The following is a 19052-nucleotide window of genomic DNA, read 5'->3' on the forward strand; positions in this document are numbered from 1 at the left end:
ACCAATAGGGCTAGCTTTAACGGATGACCCTTTGTCTTTGCCATTACAGAGTTCTTTAGAAATGTTTCTTTGTAAAACGGTATCTCAAAAACAGTTTAGAAAATGGCTGACTAAGCATGCACACGTGTTTACGGACAGGTGTCCATTTTACATTTTTTTGTAATAAAGTTTTTTTACAAAAACATTGAAGCAGCATCCTATCTGTCCACATGCAGGTTCACACATGACCATTTTTAAGTGGCTTTTGTGATAACGTTTTACAGAAACAATTTTGTAAGAGTGTAAAAGAAAAGCAGAAGGCACTGTACTCTAAAGAAACAGGCCAGTTGGCCTCACTGAATCAGTGGCGTAACGAAACTTCAAGGCCCCCCCGCAAAGTACATGGAGGAACTTCCCCATGCTTCGGAACCAGGTATGAGGTCTCAGGCCACGAGCCCGCCGCTAGTGCACAGTGCCGGAGGGGACCACCTGGAGCTCGCCCCCATCCCCACACCACACGGCCTGATGGTACCCCACTGCACTAGATTACTAATGCCACCCACACAAGATCTTAGCACTGGAAACTTGCATATCAGCACGCGGGGCAGGGATCCATTAGACCCATTCATATCACAGATCCTGGTACGCCAAGTCAACCTTTTTGTCCTCTAAAGACATTGAAATAAATACTAGATTAGATTGATTGACAGATGCATTCAAAAAAGTTATATGCAAAAAGTGATCCCCAAAGAACAAATTAAGATTATAAAGGTTAGGGTTATTTTCTTTGCTTTAATCGTGTAATGTTTTTCTTCTTTAAGGTATATGTTTTAATGTATGCAGATCACAAAAGTGCGTCCTCAAATCCAGAAGAAAGAAAACTTTACATCTCGGACATTGAGCTTACAAGGGTCAAAATAAAAATGTCTTGAAGTTTCTTTTTCAGAGAATTTATTGTTTTAAGAAAGCTCCCATCCTGACCCTACTCAGGAAAATTGGAGGCAGTCAGTGGGTTTTGCCATGAGGGAATTGTTAAGGAAATCTGGTTACATTCGAAGAATGCCAAGCAGCGAAGCCATCACTCTAGCTAAACATCCCCTGAATGCATGTAGTGCCTCAGTCAAGATGAGGGGCTTTTTCAAAATGATACTCACAAGGCAAAGAGCATGTCCTCATTGAGTGCCTGACCTTGGATTGCACAACTGCGTCCCTCACACTGCGCTGAACCACGTATCCAGCACTAAATGCAACAGAACACAAACAGCAGCAGCCGCTTGTGCTTACTAAGTTTATTGCTCCTGTGCTCGTACTGTAGGATTTTTGTGTCAAATTACTCACAATTACATACATGGGTATAATCCAGTGTTTTTTGGTAATTTTGTGTCAAAAGAGTAGCATGAAATTACTACGATTACTCTGGCTAATTAGAATTTCGCCCAGGCCTCTATTCTGCAACATTCTAAGCTGACATGCCATACACTAGATCAGACCAGTCACCCTAGTAACTGCAGTAAACTCGGTGAACAGACTGCATAAAATCAGGTATCCAACACACTGCACAGAGGGGAATCCCACCTGCTGCATTGATCCAGATATTAAGCATACTGCATATAGCCAGGTATTACGCACCGCATAAAAGCACATAGATCTAGACATTCCAAACGTTGCATCAAACCTGGTAATATTGCATCAAAACATACATGCCACATGTGTAACCTAATCAAGTATTTCACACAGCAGGAAGACAGGTATCGAACACTGCATTAAACCAGGTGTTCCCAACAATGCACCAAACCAGCACATTGCATAGGACAGATGACCGACCCTAAACTGCATCAACCAGGGTTTTTCACGTGGCATCAAACCAGGTATGAGAATATCAATATCAAAATTGGGGTCAGACACCCACAGCATTTACACACTACCGAAACCTGTCACCCTAAAAAATGCATAGAACCCGGAACGCCAGACAGTTCACAGAACTGTATATGCAATGCAATGCAATGCATAAAACCATGCATTTCACAATACATGTTACCAGGTATCTCACATGAAGACATTGCTTGCCCTTGGAAGGACGTACACCCTACGCTGGTGTTCGACAAACAACATTAGGTTTGGACGTCTGGTCAAGGCTTCTGGTTTCTTGGGTCTCCCACTTGTTGGGGAGGAGCCTGGCCCTGGATGTTTCACTTATACATTTCTTATAGACACTGCGTTTCCTCGAGCACATAACCTGGTTAGCTGGATTTCAGGTCCTTCAGCCTGCAGCTGGCTGAAACAAAACCAGAACATTTTACCACCGAATACAAAATAGAGAATTCTTTAATGAAAATAGGAAATATTTTTACGTTTAATTCTGAAGAAACAGGTTCTTTCAGAAAAGGTAACTAGCAAGTATTTGACTTTTCCCATGCGAAAAAATAAAGAACACTTCACGTTGTGCGCCCATTGTCGCTGTTTGTGTAGCAGAGCATTTTGAACATTCGAAAGTGGTAAAAAGGTTGACACTTGTGCCTGCCCATTTTCTACCATTGCCGCAGTCTGACAAAAGTATTTGTAATCTATTATTTGAATGCACAAATGTTTCCAATGCAGGCAATCATTTTTTTTTATTACACAAGAAAGAAAATGTTTATATGAGGGAGATCTTACTGTACTTGTAAGAAACTGCCCGAGACCAGCTGAGGTTGTTAAATATGTTTATGCAACACATTACTCCTCTCTGTAAGGAGGAGGGCTGAATAATCTCTGGCAGAACAAGTATGTCAATACATGAGACATGTTCGACTGGGCCATCTGACCTAAACACCAACGTAGGTCTGTTTACTGGCTGATATAAAACAAAACTCGGTGCAAGCAGAAAGCCTGCCCGAACAGGATATGACTGAGCTCATGACATGCCTTGTGGCTTTGGATGGATATTCAGAGGGGTTAAATTATTAGTAAATACAGAAATCAGCATTCACAAGATACACGCAGAACAAACACCACAATCAGCACACTAAGGCCCAAGAGCAAAGCTGTCTCAGTGCAGAAAAACAAGTTTTCATGAGTTGAAGGATACACATTTTAAAAGAAACAGTCTTCCGGCTTTAACATGTATACACGTTTTTTCACTGAGGCTTCATGCATTCTGAAAACTGCTGTCAACATTTGAAACAGGAAGTGGCATCAGTTAGCATATCTTACTTAAAATTTCACTATACTAATTCACCACTAATCTTTCAGGGGTGCCGGATTAGCGTACTACTCGCCAAAACAGCACGTCAACTCTTAATCAGGGGTAGCAAGTGCTGTATCAATGCAAATCTTTTCTCCTTTTATCCCTTCACTATCCTTCTCAATCCAAATAACTGACTAGCATATCCACTGCTCAAATTACTTTCATATTTCACTATGCTAATTCACCACTAATCTTTCATAGGTTCCGGAGTAGTGTGCTACTCTCCGAAAAAGCGCTTCAAAACCTCATCAGGGGTAGCAAGCGCAATATAAATACAATTACAATACAATACATTATCAAAAGATATAAAGTTAAAAAAAATAATGTTTACGTGCCACCATGAGGTAATGAAGCCTAATACTTTGTGCCCATGCTGCTTTAATGGATTTAATCTGCCTAGGGACAGATTATTCCAAACAATGAACATTGCAAAAGTTTTTTTGCTCACTTCCTGTCCTCCTCTGATGCCACTTCCTGTTTCAGGGGTTGAGGGAAGTTCATGAAATGGAGGACAGCTTAAACGAGGAAGCTGTTTCCAGAAAACTTAAAGCGCAATAAATGTTGATGGGGAAAGTTAAAACATTTGCATAATAGATTAACTTTATTTTAAAACAAGTGGATGTGCTCTCAAGGAACTCATTGGAGGATGTACTGACACTGAACACGAATTATTATTTGAGTGATAAGGCAACAACAAAGCGTTGTGATATTCACTATGGATACATTTACATGGAACAAGAATACAAGGAAACCATTGACACAGTCAATGTCCTAAAACCTATGCCTGGATCTGGCCTCTTGTCGCCTAGGTTAGAAGTCATCAGCTTCTGCTCTAGTACCTAGCACACCCCTCAAGAGACAGCTGACCGCTTTGAAGGAGGCTTCGTTTGAGGCAACGGCTGCTAACATGGATCATTTATTCAGTAAAGAGCCCTCTTGTAGGCTTTGGGCCACTTTGAGGCACTTGCACTAGCCATAATAAAGGAGATTTCCCCCTTTTGCACTGACTGACATTCCTAACCTTGAGAATTCAGGACAAATCAAAGAGTAATCCCGTGAGCGATCCTATCAGTGATGTCAGCACAGATCTCTCGATTAAATGTGCCCTTCATTTTTGGACACCTGAGGGCTCGGACTACAACAAGCGGTAAAATTATGTGGTAATTCCGCGCAGTCTGGGGAATAAGGATACCCAGGGGGTTCTTTTTCTCTGTGTGCCGTATTACCACATCGTTCTGAGATTCTCGTCTCAGAAAATGGGCTAACTGAGTTATACCAATTTTGACTGTTACAAGGTGCAAATATGAGAATGTGCAGTATTTTCCATGTATACACACATTCCACCCGGTTTTACCCAGCACAATGTGTGCAAGACAAAGGTTCAGTATTACCGCAGCAAAGAAAATCACAATTCGAACACAAACCTCTGTTTGCTCCTGAATCTGCTTGGCCATAATAACTCCAAGAACAAGGGCATTTGAATTCTCACTTTTTCCCCCCCAAAAAAAAAAGAAATCCTGCACCAATGGAGGCCCCCATAGGAAGGGTGTGGTGGTCAAGTTACCTTTAGCAATGATCACCTCAGGTTGGTAGCCCAACTCTTTTGGTGTAATGCTGAGCAGTGTTTCTTACATCTTTCCTTTTCAGGTCTGGGACTGGCAGGTGCGATGGAACATGTTATTAAAGGGCCCATTCAGCGAAAAGAAAAATGCTGGTCCTCTTATCCAAACGTGCACAATCAACAATCACGGACAATGAGGGTCCCAGAATGTCCAATGCACAATAAGTTAAGATAAATTACCACAAGAATGGAAATGATGATGTGTTCATTTATCCTGGTGCCACAGCAGTGTCCACATAGAGGGTAATCAAGAGCATGCAAGAGTGCTCCAGCCCAACAAAGACACTTCGTACCTACTTCGCGTCTACACAATTGTGGCCTGGGTGGCTTATGGTGTTCAGTCCTCACTGCTGACACACATAGTGGTCTGGAGATCTTGAGTTTAAATCCTAACAATGGAGACTCGGCCTTCCATCCTTTTGAGGACCAACCCAATTATTTTGCATACAGCAAACACTCCAATTAGGGCATTAAGTCTAACAAATCAATTTGACCAAACAGTGACAGAAAAGGACCACTGAAGGGCCTCTCCTGGCAACCCTTATGAATGATAATTCTGGGCACATGGGCCGGATCACGGACCCTTGGTGTAAGTCCATGTCTTCTAAACATGTCAGCTGCAGGTGGAGCACCCAGCAGTGGTCCTGAATAGCTGCGTTAGTGCCCCGTAGTGCCTAGCACTAAGAGCACTCCTGAGCTCACATGGGGTTTAATAAGGATGTCAATATGACTGAAAGATTGTTTAAGGTGGTAGACCATCGTCAAAGTGATCATGAACCTGTCCCACCAGCCAAAATACAAGAGGGCTGTGCTATACCGCCGCCACCTAATCTAAGGCAATTTACAATTTAAACAATGCATTGCCACCCAAAACTCTTTGGTAGATCAAACCAGGGCAACTGATGGTAAACGAAGGCCTAAAACAAAATGTTCAAGTCAAGTGGCTAATATTCGGTTTGTTGGTGGTGGTGGGGGAGTGGAATTGTTCCAACATAATGATGTGTTGGTAAACATAACAGCAATATCGAAAAGCACAACAAGTGAGATTGGAAGCAATGGTCTTTCATTGGCATGACATTACTGTAAGTATTATTCTTCCATTGGGGCGATTTAAAGCCAGGCCATTTGTTTATTTTTAATTGGACATTCGAGTTATCTAGGTTTGTCATTCAATTTCAAAAGACAGGTCAAGCCAAATACCATAGGGAAACCGGTGAGAAGGGATAGCTGAGATTTCCACATGGGGAACATTTGACAACCTTTTTGTAAATCAATTTAAAACCAATGCAAAGAAACAGCAGTAATACCCTCAGTCAATGCTAAGAAAATCAGTGTGTGCAAATTAATTACTATTTATATGTATACATATATTGGAGTCGATCCGTAGCCTGTAGGTTACTGGAAAACATTCATAACAATGGTGGCAATAGTTACAAATGGTATGCTGTGAAAGTGCAGACGGCACGGTACGCAATGATGTATGATGAACCATTATGTATAATTAAACAAATTGACACAGTCATTTTGTTAAAGGAGCCTGCAGTATATAACAATTAACACAGCTGCAGGATTTTAGAAAAATGTGTACGTTTCGACCCCAAGTGTCTGGATTAGGAGATGGTCATCATCAGGGCATAAAAAGGAGTCAAGACCGCTTGAAGAGAGCCTCCATTAAGAGGAGGACAAGTACATTTCAACTAATAATATAAACCAAATGAGTTGGCGGCAACACTGAAAACAAACAAGTAACATGTAGCTCCATACCAATTTAATTCAAGAAATAATAATAAAGTGCTCCTATGGAGGGAACAAAAGGGTGCTTACAATTGCAAAACATAAAATCAAAACACGCCCTTCTGTCATGACGTGTTTTGCTTTTTCAACTAGCAATAGCAACCTGTGAATTTTATCAAGAATGTTTCAATGAACTTAAAGTCTGACATAGGAGTGTAATAATGCCCATCGATATATACAAAATGAACCCTAGACCTCTTCGTGGCTTATTGCTACTATGCGCACTTCTTGCAGTCAGAATTGTGCATGGAAAGTAATACTGTAAGTAGATAACTTGTACAAACCATCATCAAAAGTCACTACCATGGAGATAAAACAACTATATATGAGCAGGCTTGCACAATCAGGCACTTAACAGTACATTTGAATTCTTGTGTATACCTCTATAACATATACAGTTCTGATTAAAGCATAATATGTCAACAAGACATTAGTGGATAAGACCCACTGTCGAGCAGACTACATATGTTTACGAGTAGAAGTCACAAACATACTAAGAGCAGCTATAAACCTGCAGTGACAAACCAAGATCTAAAAACTCTCCCAAGAGAGATAGGAAGGAAATTCATCTCAAAGTAAAATCATTAGCTTGTGCCCCATATGATAAAAAAAAACACAAATGCAGGTTTAGACGCAGGCCTCAAAATACAGTTAAAGTTTGGACGCACATATCTGGAAATAAAAATGGAAGCTTAGACCCAGGATTCACAAAAATAGGAATAAATTGGCGAATCAGAAATCTAAAAACACTGAAGCTCAGTCTGATTACTCGCACTGTAAAATGGAAATTCAGGCCCAATTTAATGTTACATCCTATTTTGTCCCTCATTGATTTAGACGACAGATGTCATTAGTTGTAACAGAAAGGCAAACCTTGTGTATGAACAAGTTTTTAATCTAAAGCAGTACCACATCTCCCATTACAAAAGGTCTCTTATCCATTTCATTCCACCAAAAGGTGCCCAATTCGCATTTAAAGGGGCCCCATACAAAGCTGAACTAAAACACTCGCATGGCGTTATGGGAAATAAATATTGACGTCTCTTATTAAACGCACTAGTCTTAATTATTTTGACGCTCCCAAGCTAATTTCAGCAGCTGTGTTACGAATACACTTGAAGAATTAGAAACCGAGCAATACTTGCTAACTTGCATTTACGGAAATGAAGACGTCTCCTTCCTTAAAACTCGAGGATAAGTCACCCACGAACACCAACCAGTGCGATGGTTACTTTTTCATCGCTTACAATTACTGCCAACTTTAAATCACGTAAACAAAGGCGGTTTTACTGCACATGCCCCTTTCGATTAGAGGCGTGCAATCACACACACATCCTGAGAAGAATAAAAAGTCGTCCGCGAAGAAATAAAATCTATCACCAGTTGCGGAAAGGGACTCTTAGCTACCCCGCGCACGTTTGTTGGTGTAGACAAAAGACACCGTTTTTTCTTTCGGGAAAATAGATTGTTGTCACTCTGAACGTGTTCAACAACATTTCTACTTGTATACCCTATGACACGGGGGGTGCTACGATCAAACTGTAAAGCTGGTTTGAGAACCAAGTGAAACTCGAAGTATTTTCAGTGTATGAACCACAGTCATTTATAGTTTAGAAACATGAGGCGTTTTCGGGGTGTGAAACTGAGGCATCGATATTGTGAACACCGGAAATGTTTACAGTGTGACAAACAGAGGCAGCAATAGTGTGGAACAGGAGGTGTTTACAGTGTGACAAACAGAGGCAGCAATAGTGTGGAACAGGAGGTGTTTACAGTGTGACTAACAGGCCTCTACAGTGTGGAACAGGAGGTGTTTACTGTGTGACAGAGGCACCCATAGTGTGAAACAGGAGGTGCTAGCAGTGTGACAAACAGAGGCGCCCATAGTGTGGAACAGGAGGTGTTTACAGTGTGACAAACAGAGGCAGCCATAGTGTGGAACAGGAGGTGTTTACAGTGTGACTAACAGAGGCATCCACAGTGTGTAACAGGAGGTGTTTACTGTGTGACAAACAGAGGCACCCATAGTGTGGAACAGGAGGTGTTGGATGTGTGACAAACAGAGGCGTCTACAGTGTGAAACAGGAAGTGTTTACAGTGTGACAAACAGAGGCGCCAATAGTGTGGATAGTGTGTTTATATTATGTGAAACATAAGGTGTTTAAAGTGTGTGAGACAAGCTTCCATAGTGTGGAACGGGCGGTGTTTCCAGTGTGTGAAACAGGCATCTATAGTCTGTAAACTAGAGATGTTTATAGTATGTCAAACATAAGGGTTTTGAAGTGTTTGAGACAGGCTTCTATATGGGGAACAGACTGTTTACTGTGTGTGAAACCGGCATCTATAGTGTGAAAACTGGAGAGGTTTATAGTGTGTGAAACATAAGGTGTTTGCAGTGTGTGATACAGACATCTATAGTTTGTAAACAGATGTTCATAGTGTATAAACTAGATGCACGAGATGTTGTGAAAACACGCCTATGTGCAATATCACCGACATAGAAGTGCTTACAGTGTGACAGACATTCGCAGTGTCAACATATAGTGTGCAATGTGGCTAATAAGTTTACCAGTAAAGAACGAGGTGTTTAAAGAGAGTCGGGATAAGATTTTTATAGCATAAAACAGAAAGTGTCGCCAAGGTGAACAGTGTAAGAAGTATTTACAGTGTGAAACTGTAGGTTTTTAATGGGTTTGTGTCTGATAGGATGTGTTTAAAATGAGTAAGACATGGGTGACGTGGGGAAAAGGATGTGGCCAAAGTGTGAGCATGACAAGAAGTGTACAGCACGAGTGAGGAATAGAGGGGGTTAGTATGGGCATGACAGGAAGTGTTTAAGTGAGAAACAGGAAGTAGTTGCGATATGAGTGAGACAAAGAAACTGTCATCGTAATTACGTGAGCAATTAGTCATAGTCCGTTTAAGACAGAAACTATTTACCAGTGAGAACAGACATGTACCAGTGAGAACAGACGTAGGCGTAACTACAGTGTGACTGAGGAAGATATAGGGTGACATTTGAGTAGGTTGGCGGGTATATACAATGCGGGTGAGGCAGAGGCCTGCTTGTGGTGTGGGTGAGACGTGTTCACAGTGTGAGAAAGGAGGATTTTACAGTATGAGTGAGTCACGTTTTTTAGCATAATTTTGAATTAAATGTTTACAGCAAATAGTTGTTCACGGTGTAAAGCAAAGTGTACACAGGGGGGGGGGGGGGGGGTGAAACATAGCAATGTTTCCAGCGAGAGAAAAAAAATCACTATTCACTGGATAGATAAAAGTTGTATCTACTGCATCACAGACATCAGTAACTCTGCAGTGTCTGACAGACAGATGACAGTGTGAGTGTAACAAAAATGTTTACAGCACGAAAAAGAAGTGGTTTCAACGTGTCAGTGAGACCGGTCTATGGAGTACGTGAGACCGGAAAGTGTTCACAGCATGAGTCAGAAGATTCCACAGAGAGGGTAAAGCGAGGGCTTTTCAAGGCAAGATAAGAGTATTTCATCTGTAAAATTGAGACAGTAATTGTTTCCAATGTAAGTGGAATATGGAAGTGTTTACACTGAGACTCACATGGAGAAGTGTTTACAGTGTAAGAAGTGAAACTGAACGGTTCAAAAGCATGAAGCAGGCAGGGCACCTTTACAGTGAGCCCTGAAGGGAAATGTTTACCTTGTGAGCAAAGACAGAGGGTTTTTTACAGTATTGGTCTGACAAATAAATGTTTACAGTGGGAGTGTGACAGAGGCGTTGTTTCAGTGTGCACAAACCTGTTGGCAGCAGGAGTTAGACAGGGGAGTACTTCCAGCTGACATGACCAGCTTGTAGTGTGGGACATGACGACAGACAATAGATGTTTACAGTGGGTGAGGGGAACTGATTATAGAGTGGGTGAGTGAGCGAAGTGTTTACACTGTGAGAAAGCCAGGAGCAGTTAGAGACAAGAACTGTTTACAGTGTGACATGACATGTTTCTAGTGTGGATGAGTGAGTGAAGTGTGTACATTGGGAGGGAGACAGGGATGACTGAGACAATAAGTGTTTACAGTGCGACATGGCATGTTTGTGGTGTGGATGAGTGAGACAGAAGGGTTTATTTTGTGAGTGAGACAGGTGTGACCAAAACAAAACGTGTTTACAGTGTGTGGCAGGAACTCTGTAGTACGGGCGAGTGAGGCAAGTGTTTATATTGTGAGTGAGACAGGGGTGACTGAGACAATAAGTGTTTACAATGTGACATGACATGTTTGTAGTGTTGATGAGTGAGACAGAAGGGTTTATTTTGTGAGTGAGACAGGGTGACAGACCAGAAGTGCTTACTGTGTGAGGTGGGAATTGACTGTGGTGTGGGTGAGTGAATGAAATGTGTACAGTGTGAGTGAGCCAGGGGGAGCTGGTGAAACAACTGTTTACAGTGTGTGACATGACATGTTTGTAGTGTGTGAGTGAGTGAAGTGTGTACAGTGTGAGTGAGCCAGGGGGAGTTGCTGAAACAACTGCTTACAGTGTGTGACTTGACATGTTTGTAGTGTGGGTGAGTGAGACAGAAGTGTTTACAATGTGAGCGGGACAGGAGGAGTGACAGGGAGATGAAGTATTTACATTGGTGGAAAATACAAAGCTCATAACACTTCATCTACTCTCACCCTGGTGCGGTTTACAAGGGGGTCAGAGCAGCGCGAGTATGGCAGGGTAGGGGACCAGATCAGCGAGAACAGATCAGGGTAGGGGGCCCCGATGCCCTACCTAGGGGGTCTTACCAACTCCTTCTTCTAACCTCTGCACACTGGGCCGTTTCAGACCCTCACTGCAACCCCAAGCTACTTCCTCTTCCTGTCACTCTCTCCTTGAGCACCGATCTTTGCAGGCAGCAGCCCACACAGGCCAGTCGCAGGGGTGGTGGTCCCATCTTGACACTGCGGCCCTGCTTAAAAGGGTCGCTCACGTACGCAGGACCCCCCCATCGACGCACAGTAGACACCCCCCTGCATGCTCTCACTGTGTCAGACAGCACACCCTGTCGGCAGGCTATGTTACTGCCCCCCATCCACCCACCAGTAGATGGATCCTAAGCTGAAAAAAAAGGTGCTTCTGCCACAGGTGAACACATTACGCACGCGGGCTATCCCAGCACTCCATCCACGGGTGCTCCCCTTACAGCGCCCCCTACAGGCACTCACCGTGGCAGAGAGCAGCCCCTGGGGGGCCAGGCTCAGGTGGTGGGGTTCCCATCTCCTCAGGTACTTGGAGCTCAGGATCTTGCTCAGGAAGGTGCGGGGGTGCCGAATGACACACACCTGGATGTCGCCTTCCTGCAGCAGCTTGTACCTCATGCCGCTGCCGTGCAGCAAGGTCCGTCGGCAGGGCCCGGCCCCCACCTTGGTGCCCTCCGGGAGGGCGGCGGACATGTCGGCCAGCAGGGGCCTGCTCTCCTCAGTCTGTCTGTGCTCCGGGCCCCCGGGGGCGCTGAAATCCATGGCTGTGGAGGCTTCTCCAGCCCGCGTCAAAAGCAAATCACACAACCACAGGGAGGTAGAGGGGGACAAAACCTGCCCCCAAAAAACATCAGAAATCAAATCCTTGGATATCCGGGTTTGCTCTCCGCGGGCCCAGGCTCATCTCCGTGTCCCCGCGCTCCTCCTCTCCTCCCCGGCTCCCTCGGATCACCCGGGCGCTCTCCTCCTCTAGAGCCTACCCGGACACCCGTCGCTCCCTCCTCTCCAGCCTCACCTTCGCCAGTCCATGACTCACAGCGCTCCGGGAAGGGCTCTCCCGGGCTCCACGGTCCTCTTCTCCCTCGTCGCTCGATGCCCCCCGGTTCCGCTCGCCCCTGTCTTCCCCTGGCTTCTGGGCGCCTCCGCACTCCCTTTCCGCCTCTCTCCTCCTGGCTGCTCGTCTCTCTCCTCCCTGCCTCTCCGAGCTCCCCTCACGCTGGGTCCCTCCGATCAGTGGCTCCGGTGCGGGCGGCGCTGCGGCTCACCGAGCTGGACCCGAGGGCTCTTCCGTGTGTGACGGGGAGGCTGCCGTGTGAGTTTGTATATGTGTGTGTGTGCGTGCGCCTGTCAGTGTGGCTACCACGGTCTCAGTGTACGTTTAGCAGGGGGCGGGGGAGGGCCGTCTTTCACCGTGATTGCTAGTGGAGGGCGCTCTCACTGCCAGGGGGTGGGTGTGTGACTATCACCGTGTGTGTGTTGGTGCGTGCTGTGCCTATCTGCTGGAGGGCGTTATCACTGTGTCTACTTCTGTCCGAGTGTGAGAGTCTCGGAGGGGCGAGGGGCGGGGAGTTTGAAGGAACGCCTTTTACCGTGATTGTGGGAGGGGGCACTTGTCACAGCGAGTCTCTGTGTGTGTAAATCTGCTGGGAATGGCGGTTGCACTGTGGGTGCAACGAATTTACGTGCGTGTCACTGTGTGTCCTTATTTTGTGCACTTTACTGTGTGCGTGTCTGTGTGTCTTCCATCCTACCTGTGTGCATGTCATTATAATTTACACATCTGTCGTGTGGACACTGAGCGTGCTTGTCACTGTTATGCGTGTGTACGCCAGTCACTTAACGTTTTTGTCGTGCGCGTCACACAGTATATGTCTTTTACCGTGTGCTTATGTCGTTGTCTGTACGTCACTGCTAGTTTGTGGTCCTGTCACTACCTGTATGTCATTGTGTGTTTACTTGCCTCCATGTCATTGTATGTCCTTTTTCTCACCATGCCCCCCTAGCGAGGGCATTTTGCCTCGTGCATGTTTTCCTGTCCATGCTGGTTTGTGGCAATCAATTTGCGTCCATCTGTTTCTGTCACTTTGCTTTACCTGTCACCGAGCTTGTCGTCGTGTTATTCTTGTCCATTTGTGCATTTTTACTCGGAGCTGAACCTGTATGCCACCGTGTGTGTGTCACATTATTGTTGCTTTTGCTTGTCCCTTACTGTGACTGCTACAACGTGTGCCTTTTTGTCACGGCCTTTATGCTTGATTCAACGTGTACGTGTTTTTTTTAGCTTGCTGTGTGTGCATCAAGGTCTCCTGTGTGTCTCTCAATGCATACCTCTGTTTGGTTTTCCTCCTTCACTGTGTACCTATCTCTGTATGTGCCCTGTACCTCCGAGGTTTTCGGGTTGTCCTTTTCCCTGTCGCTGTGCACGTGTGCCACGGTGTGTTCCTCAACATGGAGGAGTAGATTCCTCACTGTCACTTTGTGTGTGTGTCTCGGTCGCTGCGTGGGCCTGTCACCGTGTGGGCGCTTGTATGTCAACGCACGCCTCTACATGCCTGCCTCGGTGCGTCTGCATGTGTCACTGAATCAGTGCGCCCCTCTGTGGCTGCGTGTCTGCGCCTGTCAGTGTGTGCGCGTGCGGTGAGCGCGCTTCCCCCCCGCCCGAGCTGCTGGTGCTCCTTCGGAGTCACGTGGCCTCGCTGCTGACGTCAATGGCGGGGGATCCAGCCCTGCCCGCTTCCTTTGGAAGGAGGGTTTTGGGGATGGGCGGGCTCCGGGGAGAGGTAGGCAGCAGGGGAGCTGTAGGGTAGAACTTGCGAAGGGCTCGTTACAACCCGGATGTGGAAAGTAGGAGGTTAGCTCACCCTGAGGGAGAGGGTTCCGCGTAGAGCTGGGCTTGGACCCTGTCCCTAGAGAGGAAAGTCACGCGGCGGCAGGCCTGTTGAGGTGCGGGGTACAGCGGGGCCCGGGAGAGAACGTCACACTGTCCGCGTGCGTGCAGCTGCACTGCGCATGACAGTCACCTAAGGTGCTGCAGGACCAGTGACCCCAGGCCAGCGGGTGGAGCACAGGGCGCTAATAGTGCAGTGCTGCTGGGACCCTGCAGTGTGCAGCGCGCGCCCAACATGGAAACTATCCACCATAGCCAGGGCTTTAAGTGGGATGAAAAAACTGGGGGTGGTCTCTCAAAGGGGCGCGGCTGATGTAATTAGGGCGTGGCTTAAAAACAGGTAAGTTAAAAATCTGTGCTTAGCATAGTGTGCCGGTCGACTTTTATTTTGATGTTTCTGTCATATGCATCCAGATATATGATAGAACAATTAACATCATACCTACAACAAGTCAGGACTATTGACTTTGTCAACGGTTGTTAGTTGCATCAGATAAATAAGCAGCAGCTATGGCTTGTATATAACATTGAAAAAGCCTCGACTGAAAGCACTGGTGACAATGTTGCTGCTCCTGAGTTTTTTTTAAAAGAGAATGGAAATCCAGAGAGACAACGACTCTCTTTAAAAGATTTCCCTTCCCCTACAACGCTCACCTGACATGACGTCATGCCCTAACTTCTCCAGGAGTGATAAGGGAGCAGAGTGAGCACAGGATATGCCTGTTGTCACTGCAGTCCAGGGAAAAGACGGACCGCCTGTGCCAGGGCACAAAACAGAGCCCGATAGGGACCCGGTTCGAGGCCCCCTTTAAAAAATCTGCTGATGCTCAGCACTGGTGAGACCCGGCCCACTTAAAGCCCTGATCATAGCCCAAGACTTGAGACAGCACAGTATCCATCAATCTGAGCGTGTGGCCTATGGGTGCTGGCTCTCCGAAATACCGGGGGCAACACCATAGGACTCTTTAACCCGAATCTCAGGAAGTGACGCCACATGGCCTTAACCCTGATTACATCACACTATTTTTTGTCACTGAAGCCTAGTGTATGTATAATTCAAAGATAATAGTGCATTGATAAATACCTGGAACATTCAGAAAAAGCAGCCTTAAATGAATTGTGCAGTACAAAAGGGGGTGGTGATGGACGGAGCATCCGAACCAATCAAACACTCACACCCAAGTCAACAGATCTGGGTTTAATCCATCACCGTTCTTTAGCCCACTCTGCCACCCCTGTTCAGACATGGCCATATGTAAATCAGTCTGACCCTGTGCCTCATGGGAACAGTCCACCCCGAACTGCCAAGCCATGGCTTCCCTGGACCGGAAACAAGCTTCCTAGCACCGGTTTCTGGCATTACAGCCGTCTTCAGCCAGGCTTGCTTGAATCCAGTGGCAAAGTGAGCAAGGGACTCACGTCTGAGCATACCCTGCCAACTTATGGCGAACAAAGCGGTACAAAAGGGGGTGGTGATGGACGGAGCATCTGAACCAATCAAACACTCACACCCAGTCAAAAAGTATAGTGGTCATGCCTACCGGTATTAATCCACATAGACCACATACTGAGTATGAACTACCTTACCGGCTTGAATTGCTCCTTACCATTTGTTAACAAGTTTTGAATTAAGATCACTCGTAAGGAATCATCACACTCAGCAAACATGAGGACTATTTTCTTTTTCAAATGTATCCTTAGGTATGGCCTTGGGAGTGGTTAAGTTGTTTCGCCACTGCCATACAGTGAAATAAAAATAAAATCATAAAAAATAAATATATATACATTTAGCGTTGGGCTTTGGATCAGCTCTCTTTATCTGTCTGTTCAATATTCACATTTTGTTTCGACATATTGTAACTATATCAAAGTGATAGATGGAATGATTGTTTGAATTAATCTCAGCCACTGGCAATCGCTTGGGGCTGCACTCCAGTCCATCGTTTTTTGCCCATCACGCCACGTTAGTTTGGACTAAGTGATATGCAAATCAATTTTGCCCCATTAGGATCAGTCCAGCCCGAACTGCAAGCCTCAGGTGTAGCTGACTTCAGTCGCACAGTAAGCACTGGATCCACGTCTGGGCACCCGTTGCGCTTAGGGTGGCAAATGCATCACCAACAACAACAAGGTGATGGGTGGAATGCTTGATTATTCTCAGCCACTTGCCATTGCTTGGGCTGTATCCCAATCCATTGTTGTTCGCCCGTCATGCCACCTCTGTCTGGACCGAGCCATATGCAAATCAGTCTTGACCCTGCTCCAATAGCAACAGTCCAGCCGGAACTGCCAGGCCTGGTACTCCCTGAACTGGAACAGAAAGTATAATGTCCCATACAGAGCAGCAGAAAGTAACCTGCTCATCAGGGCACTCTTTACCTTCTGTTATTTACTCTGCTTTTGTCACCTCTGAAACCAGGGGTCACAGGGGCAAGCCAGGGTCACAGCTGTGACCTCTGGCAATCCCTAAATTATATCCACGAAATGACCTGAAACTCTGCAGTGCATGACAATGATCTAAGCATGTGTAGTACGGCTTGAAACCCAAAATCTGCAGCAGAGCTAATGCTCTGTAGCACAGACAGAAATTGGAGATCGTAGCTTATGGTCCTAAGAGTTCAGTACAGCTTGGACCCTGCACAGCCTGCAAACATCAATCAGTAATCTTGTTGAGCACGACTTCTCACCTGTGAGGGTCTCAATGAGCTAGCCTGCAACACAAGACTATTCAGCACAGTCAGGGAGTTGAACCTGCGGCCGCACTGGGAGCTGACCTCAGGTAGGGTGCTGTGTTTAGCAGGGGCATAACACAGTCCCCGCATGCCCCGCTGCAGGTGGCTCCTTCAGCACAGTACTAAGGCCTGAGCGCTCCAAATGAAATCCGGAGCGGGATGAAATCCTGAGCGGGGCACCTCCGTGTACATTGCAGAGGGTCCCCTTAAACTTTTGTTATGCCACTGGTGTTTAGCAATAATGTACGATTTTAAAACACCTGCTACAGAGTTCCTTGTGTGTCCAGCTTTCAGGCAGCAATAAAAATGTCATGATAACCCTTATGGTTAATGTTCCTGCTAGTGAGAGACAGATATCGAGTTTTGTCTAGTGACAGTTTTGACTCGCCATAAAGAAGCGCAGAGGGTAATATGCCTGCCACAAAGAACAGATCTGTATTTTATGTGGCTAGCTGAGTGGATTAGTAAAACCAGCCGTTACCAGTGCTTTAAATTAAATTAAATGTATTTGAGAGAGGGGCTATGTAAAGATGAGGGGCACTTTTGCCGGGTGGGATTTTAGGAATCCAGGGAGGAGGTCATATTGGGGGTTGGGGGAGGGGGCGCCAAAAAACATTGTTGCACCAGGCCCCATCATCACTAAAGCTGGCCCTGATGGTGGGGTTAGGTTAGGAGGGAATATTAGAGGCAGGGGTACGCCAATGTGGCAGGCACTGAGCAATGTATAGTTTTGTATGGCAGCTGACCAGGATTATGTATGGATTGCGATGTGCACCTTTTCCATTAAAAATGCCTTTTCCACATCTACGAAATGTCAGTGGTCTGTGCGGTTTCCCTATAGCCCAAAGGCCATTTCTATTCTGTTGTCTCCTGTGTTGACATATTGTTAAGTGGTACATAAGGAATACACTTACAGCCTTGTTCTCAGTTGAACACAGATGAAACTGCTGGGCAATTCTTTTTGGACGAGGTCTTAAAGTCTGGTTTTAAAACGTGTGTAGGGAATATTCAGATACCAGCTATCAACATTCTTCTGTCCTCCACTCGGGTTTGTTGGGGCGCTGGTTGCACGTCCAGAGTGTACTCCCTCTGTCACAGCCTCCTTCTTCTCTGGTGGCCCATTTACTATAGACGGCTGTAAGGAGTCGCTCTTGAGTATCTGGAGTTTGTTGGGCTGCATACATTTATTTAATTTGGCAATTACCTGTAAATGGAAGTTTAACAGGTTTTCTTTATACATTGATTCTCCTTTTCAACATTGCTTTTGAATTGCTTAAATTCATTCAAATGTTCTTTTTTGAATATTATACTAATTATTGGGAAAATAACTAATAGTATCTTTTCATAATCTGTTTCTCAAATACAAAAAAGCATCATACACAATGCATATTTCTTGGGACACAACAACTTCATTTCTCTACATATTATATTATGCATCTGTTTTAATCTAATCTCCTGGCATTGTACGATATTTATACCTACATATCTATCCTAAAATTCTCTAAGGCTAAGACACTATGTTGGGCAGCCATTTAATTCACACAAACTAACTCTTTATGCAAATCCTGATGGACGAGGAAACAACGCTGTTGAGGCTTTCTTCCGTGATCAATTATTAATCTCATTAACAGTTTCATAAAACTCAGTATGGCTTAATGAATTGAAATATTCATCCTTCTCCTTCATCAGGGCTCTACTACTCAGCCTGCTATGCTAATCTCTTTGCAGTATTAACATTCTTTAACAGCTGCCACTACCGCTCAGATGTTAGACAACTATTACTTGCAGCCCATGTGCTAAAGCTGTAAGACTGTGGTAGCAAGATATATATATACAACACTCATTCAAGTGAATGAATGAATGAATGAATAGCTTTTTATTGTTTGGTTACTCAAAACCATTACATTAAAACAAACGTATAAAAAAGAATTACAAAAGTTAAAACAGGGAATGTGTTAGCGAAATAGTCTGTGCATCTACGGAGTCTCTATTCATGTAAGCCCTGAGTGGCCATCAACTTAGACCGTGTCTCTTGGATGAACTTCCCAAATGAGGCCATGTCCTTTACTGTAGACAGTGTATATAATTGATGGAC

General features: G+C 45.1%; 1 protein-coding gene across 4 annotated transcripts in view; it reads right to left on the reverse strand.

Annotated features, from left to right (window-relative positions):
- Window positions 1-13998, reverse strand: part of CMIP (c-Maf inducing protein) — a 559349-nt gene extending 545351 nt beyond the window's left edge. The window contains exon 1 of one of the 4 annotated variants that reach the window (XM_086945892.1): window positions 11804-13998. In XM_086945892.1, the coding sequence (XP_086802018.1) occupies window positions 11804-12100 (297 nt within the window). In that variant the 5' untranslated portion in view covers window positions 12101-13998. The remainder of the gene's footprint in view (window positions 1-11803) is intronic. The other 3 variants (XM_086945891.1, XM_086945890.1, XM_086945893.1) reach the window with 3 other exon arrangements.
- Window positions 13999-19052: the final 5054 nt, after the last annotated feature.

This window comes from Lissotriton vulgaris, chromosome 12 (assembly GCF_964263255.1).
Source record: "Lissotriton vulgaris chromosome 12, aLisVul1.2, whole genome shotgun sequence".
NCBI lineage: Eukaryota > Metazoa > Chordata > Amphibia > Caudata > Salamandridae > Lissotriton > Lissotriton vulgaris.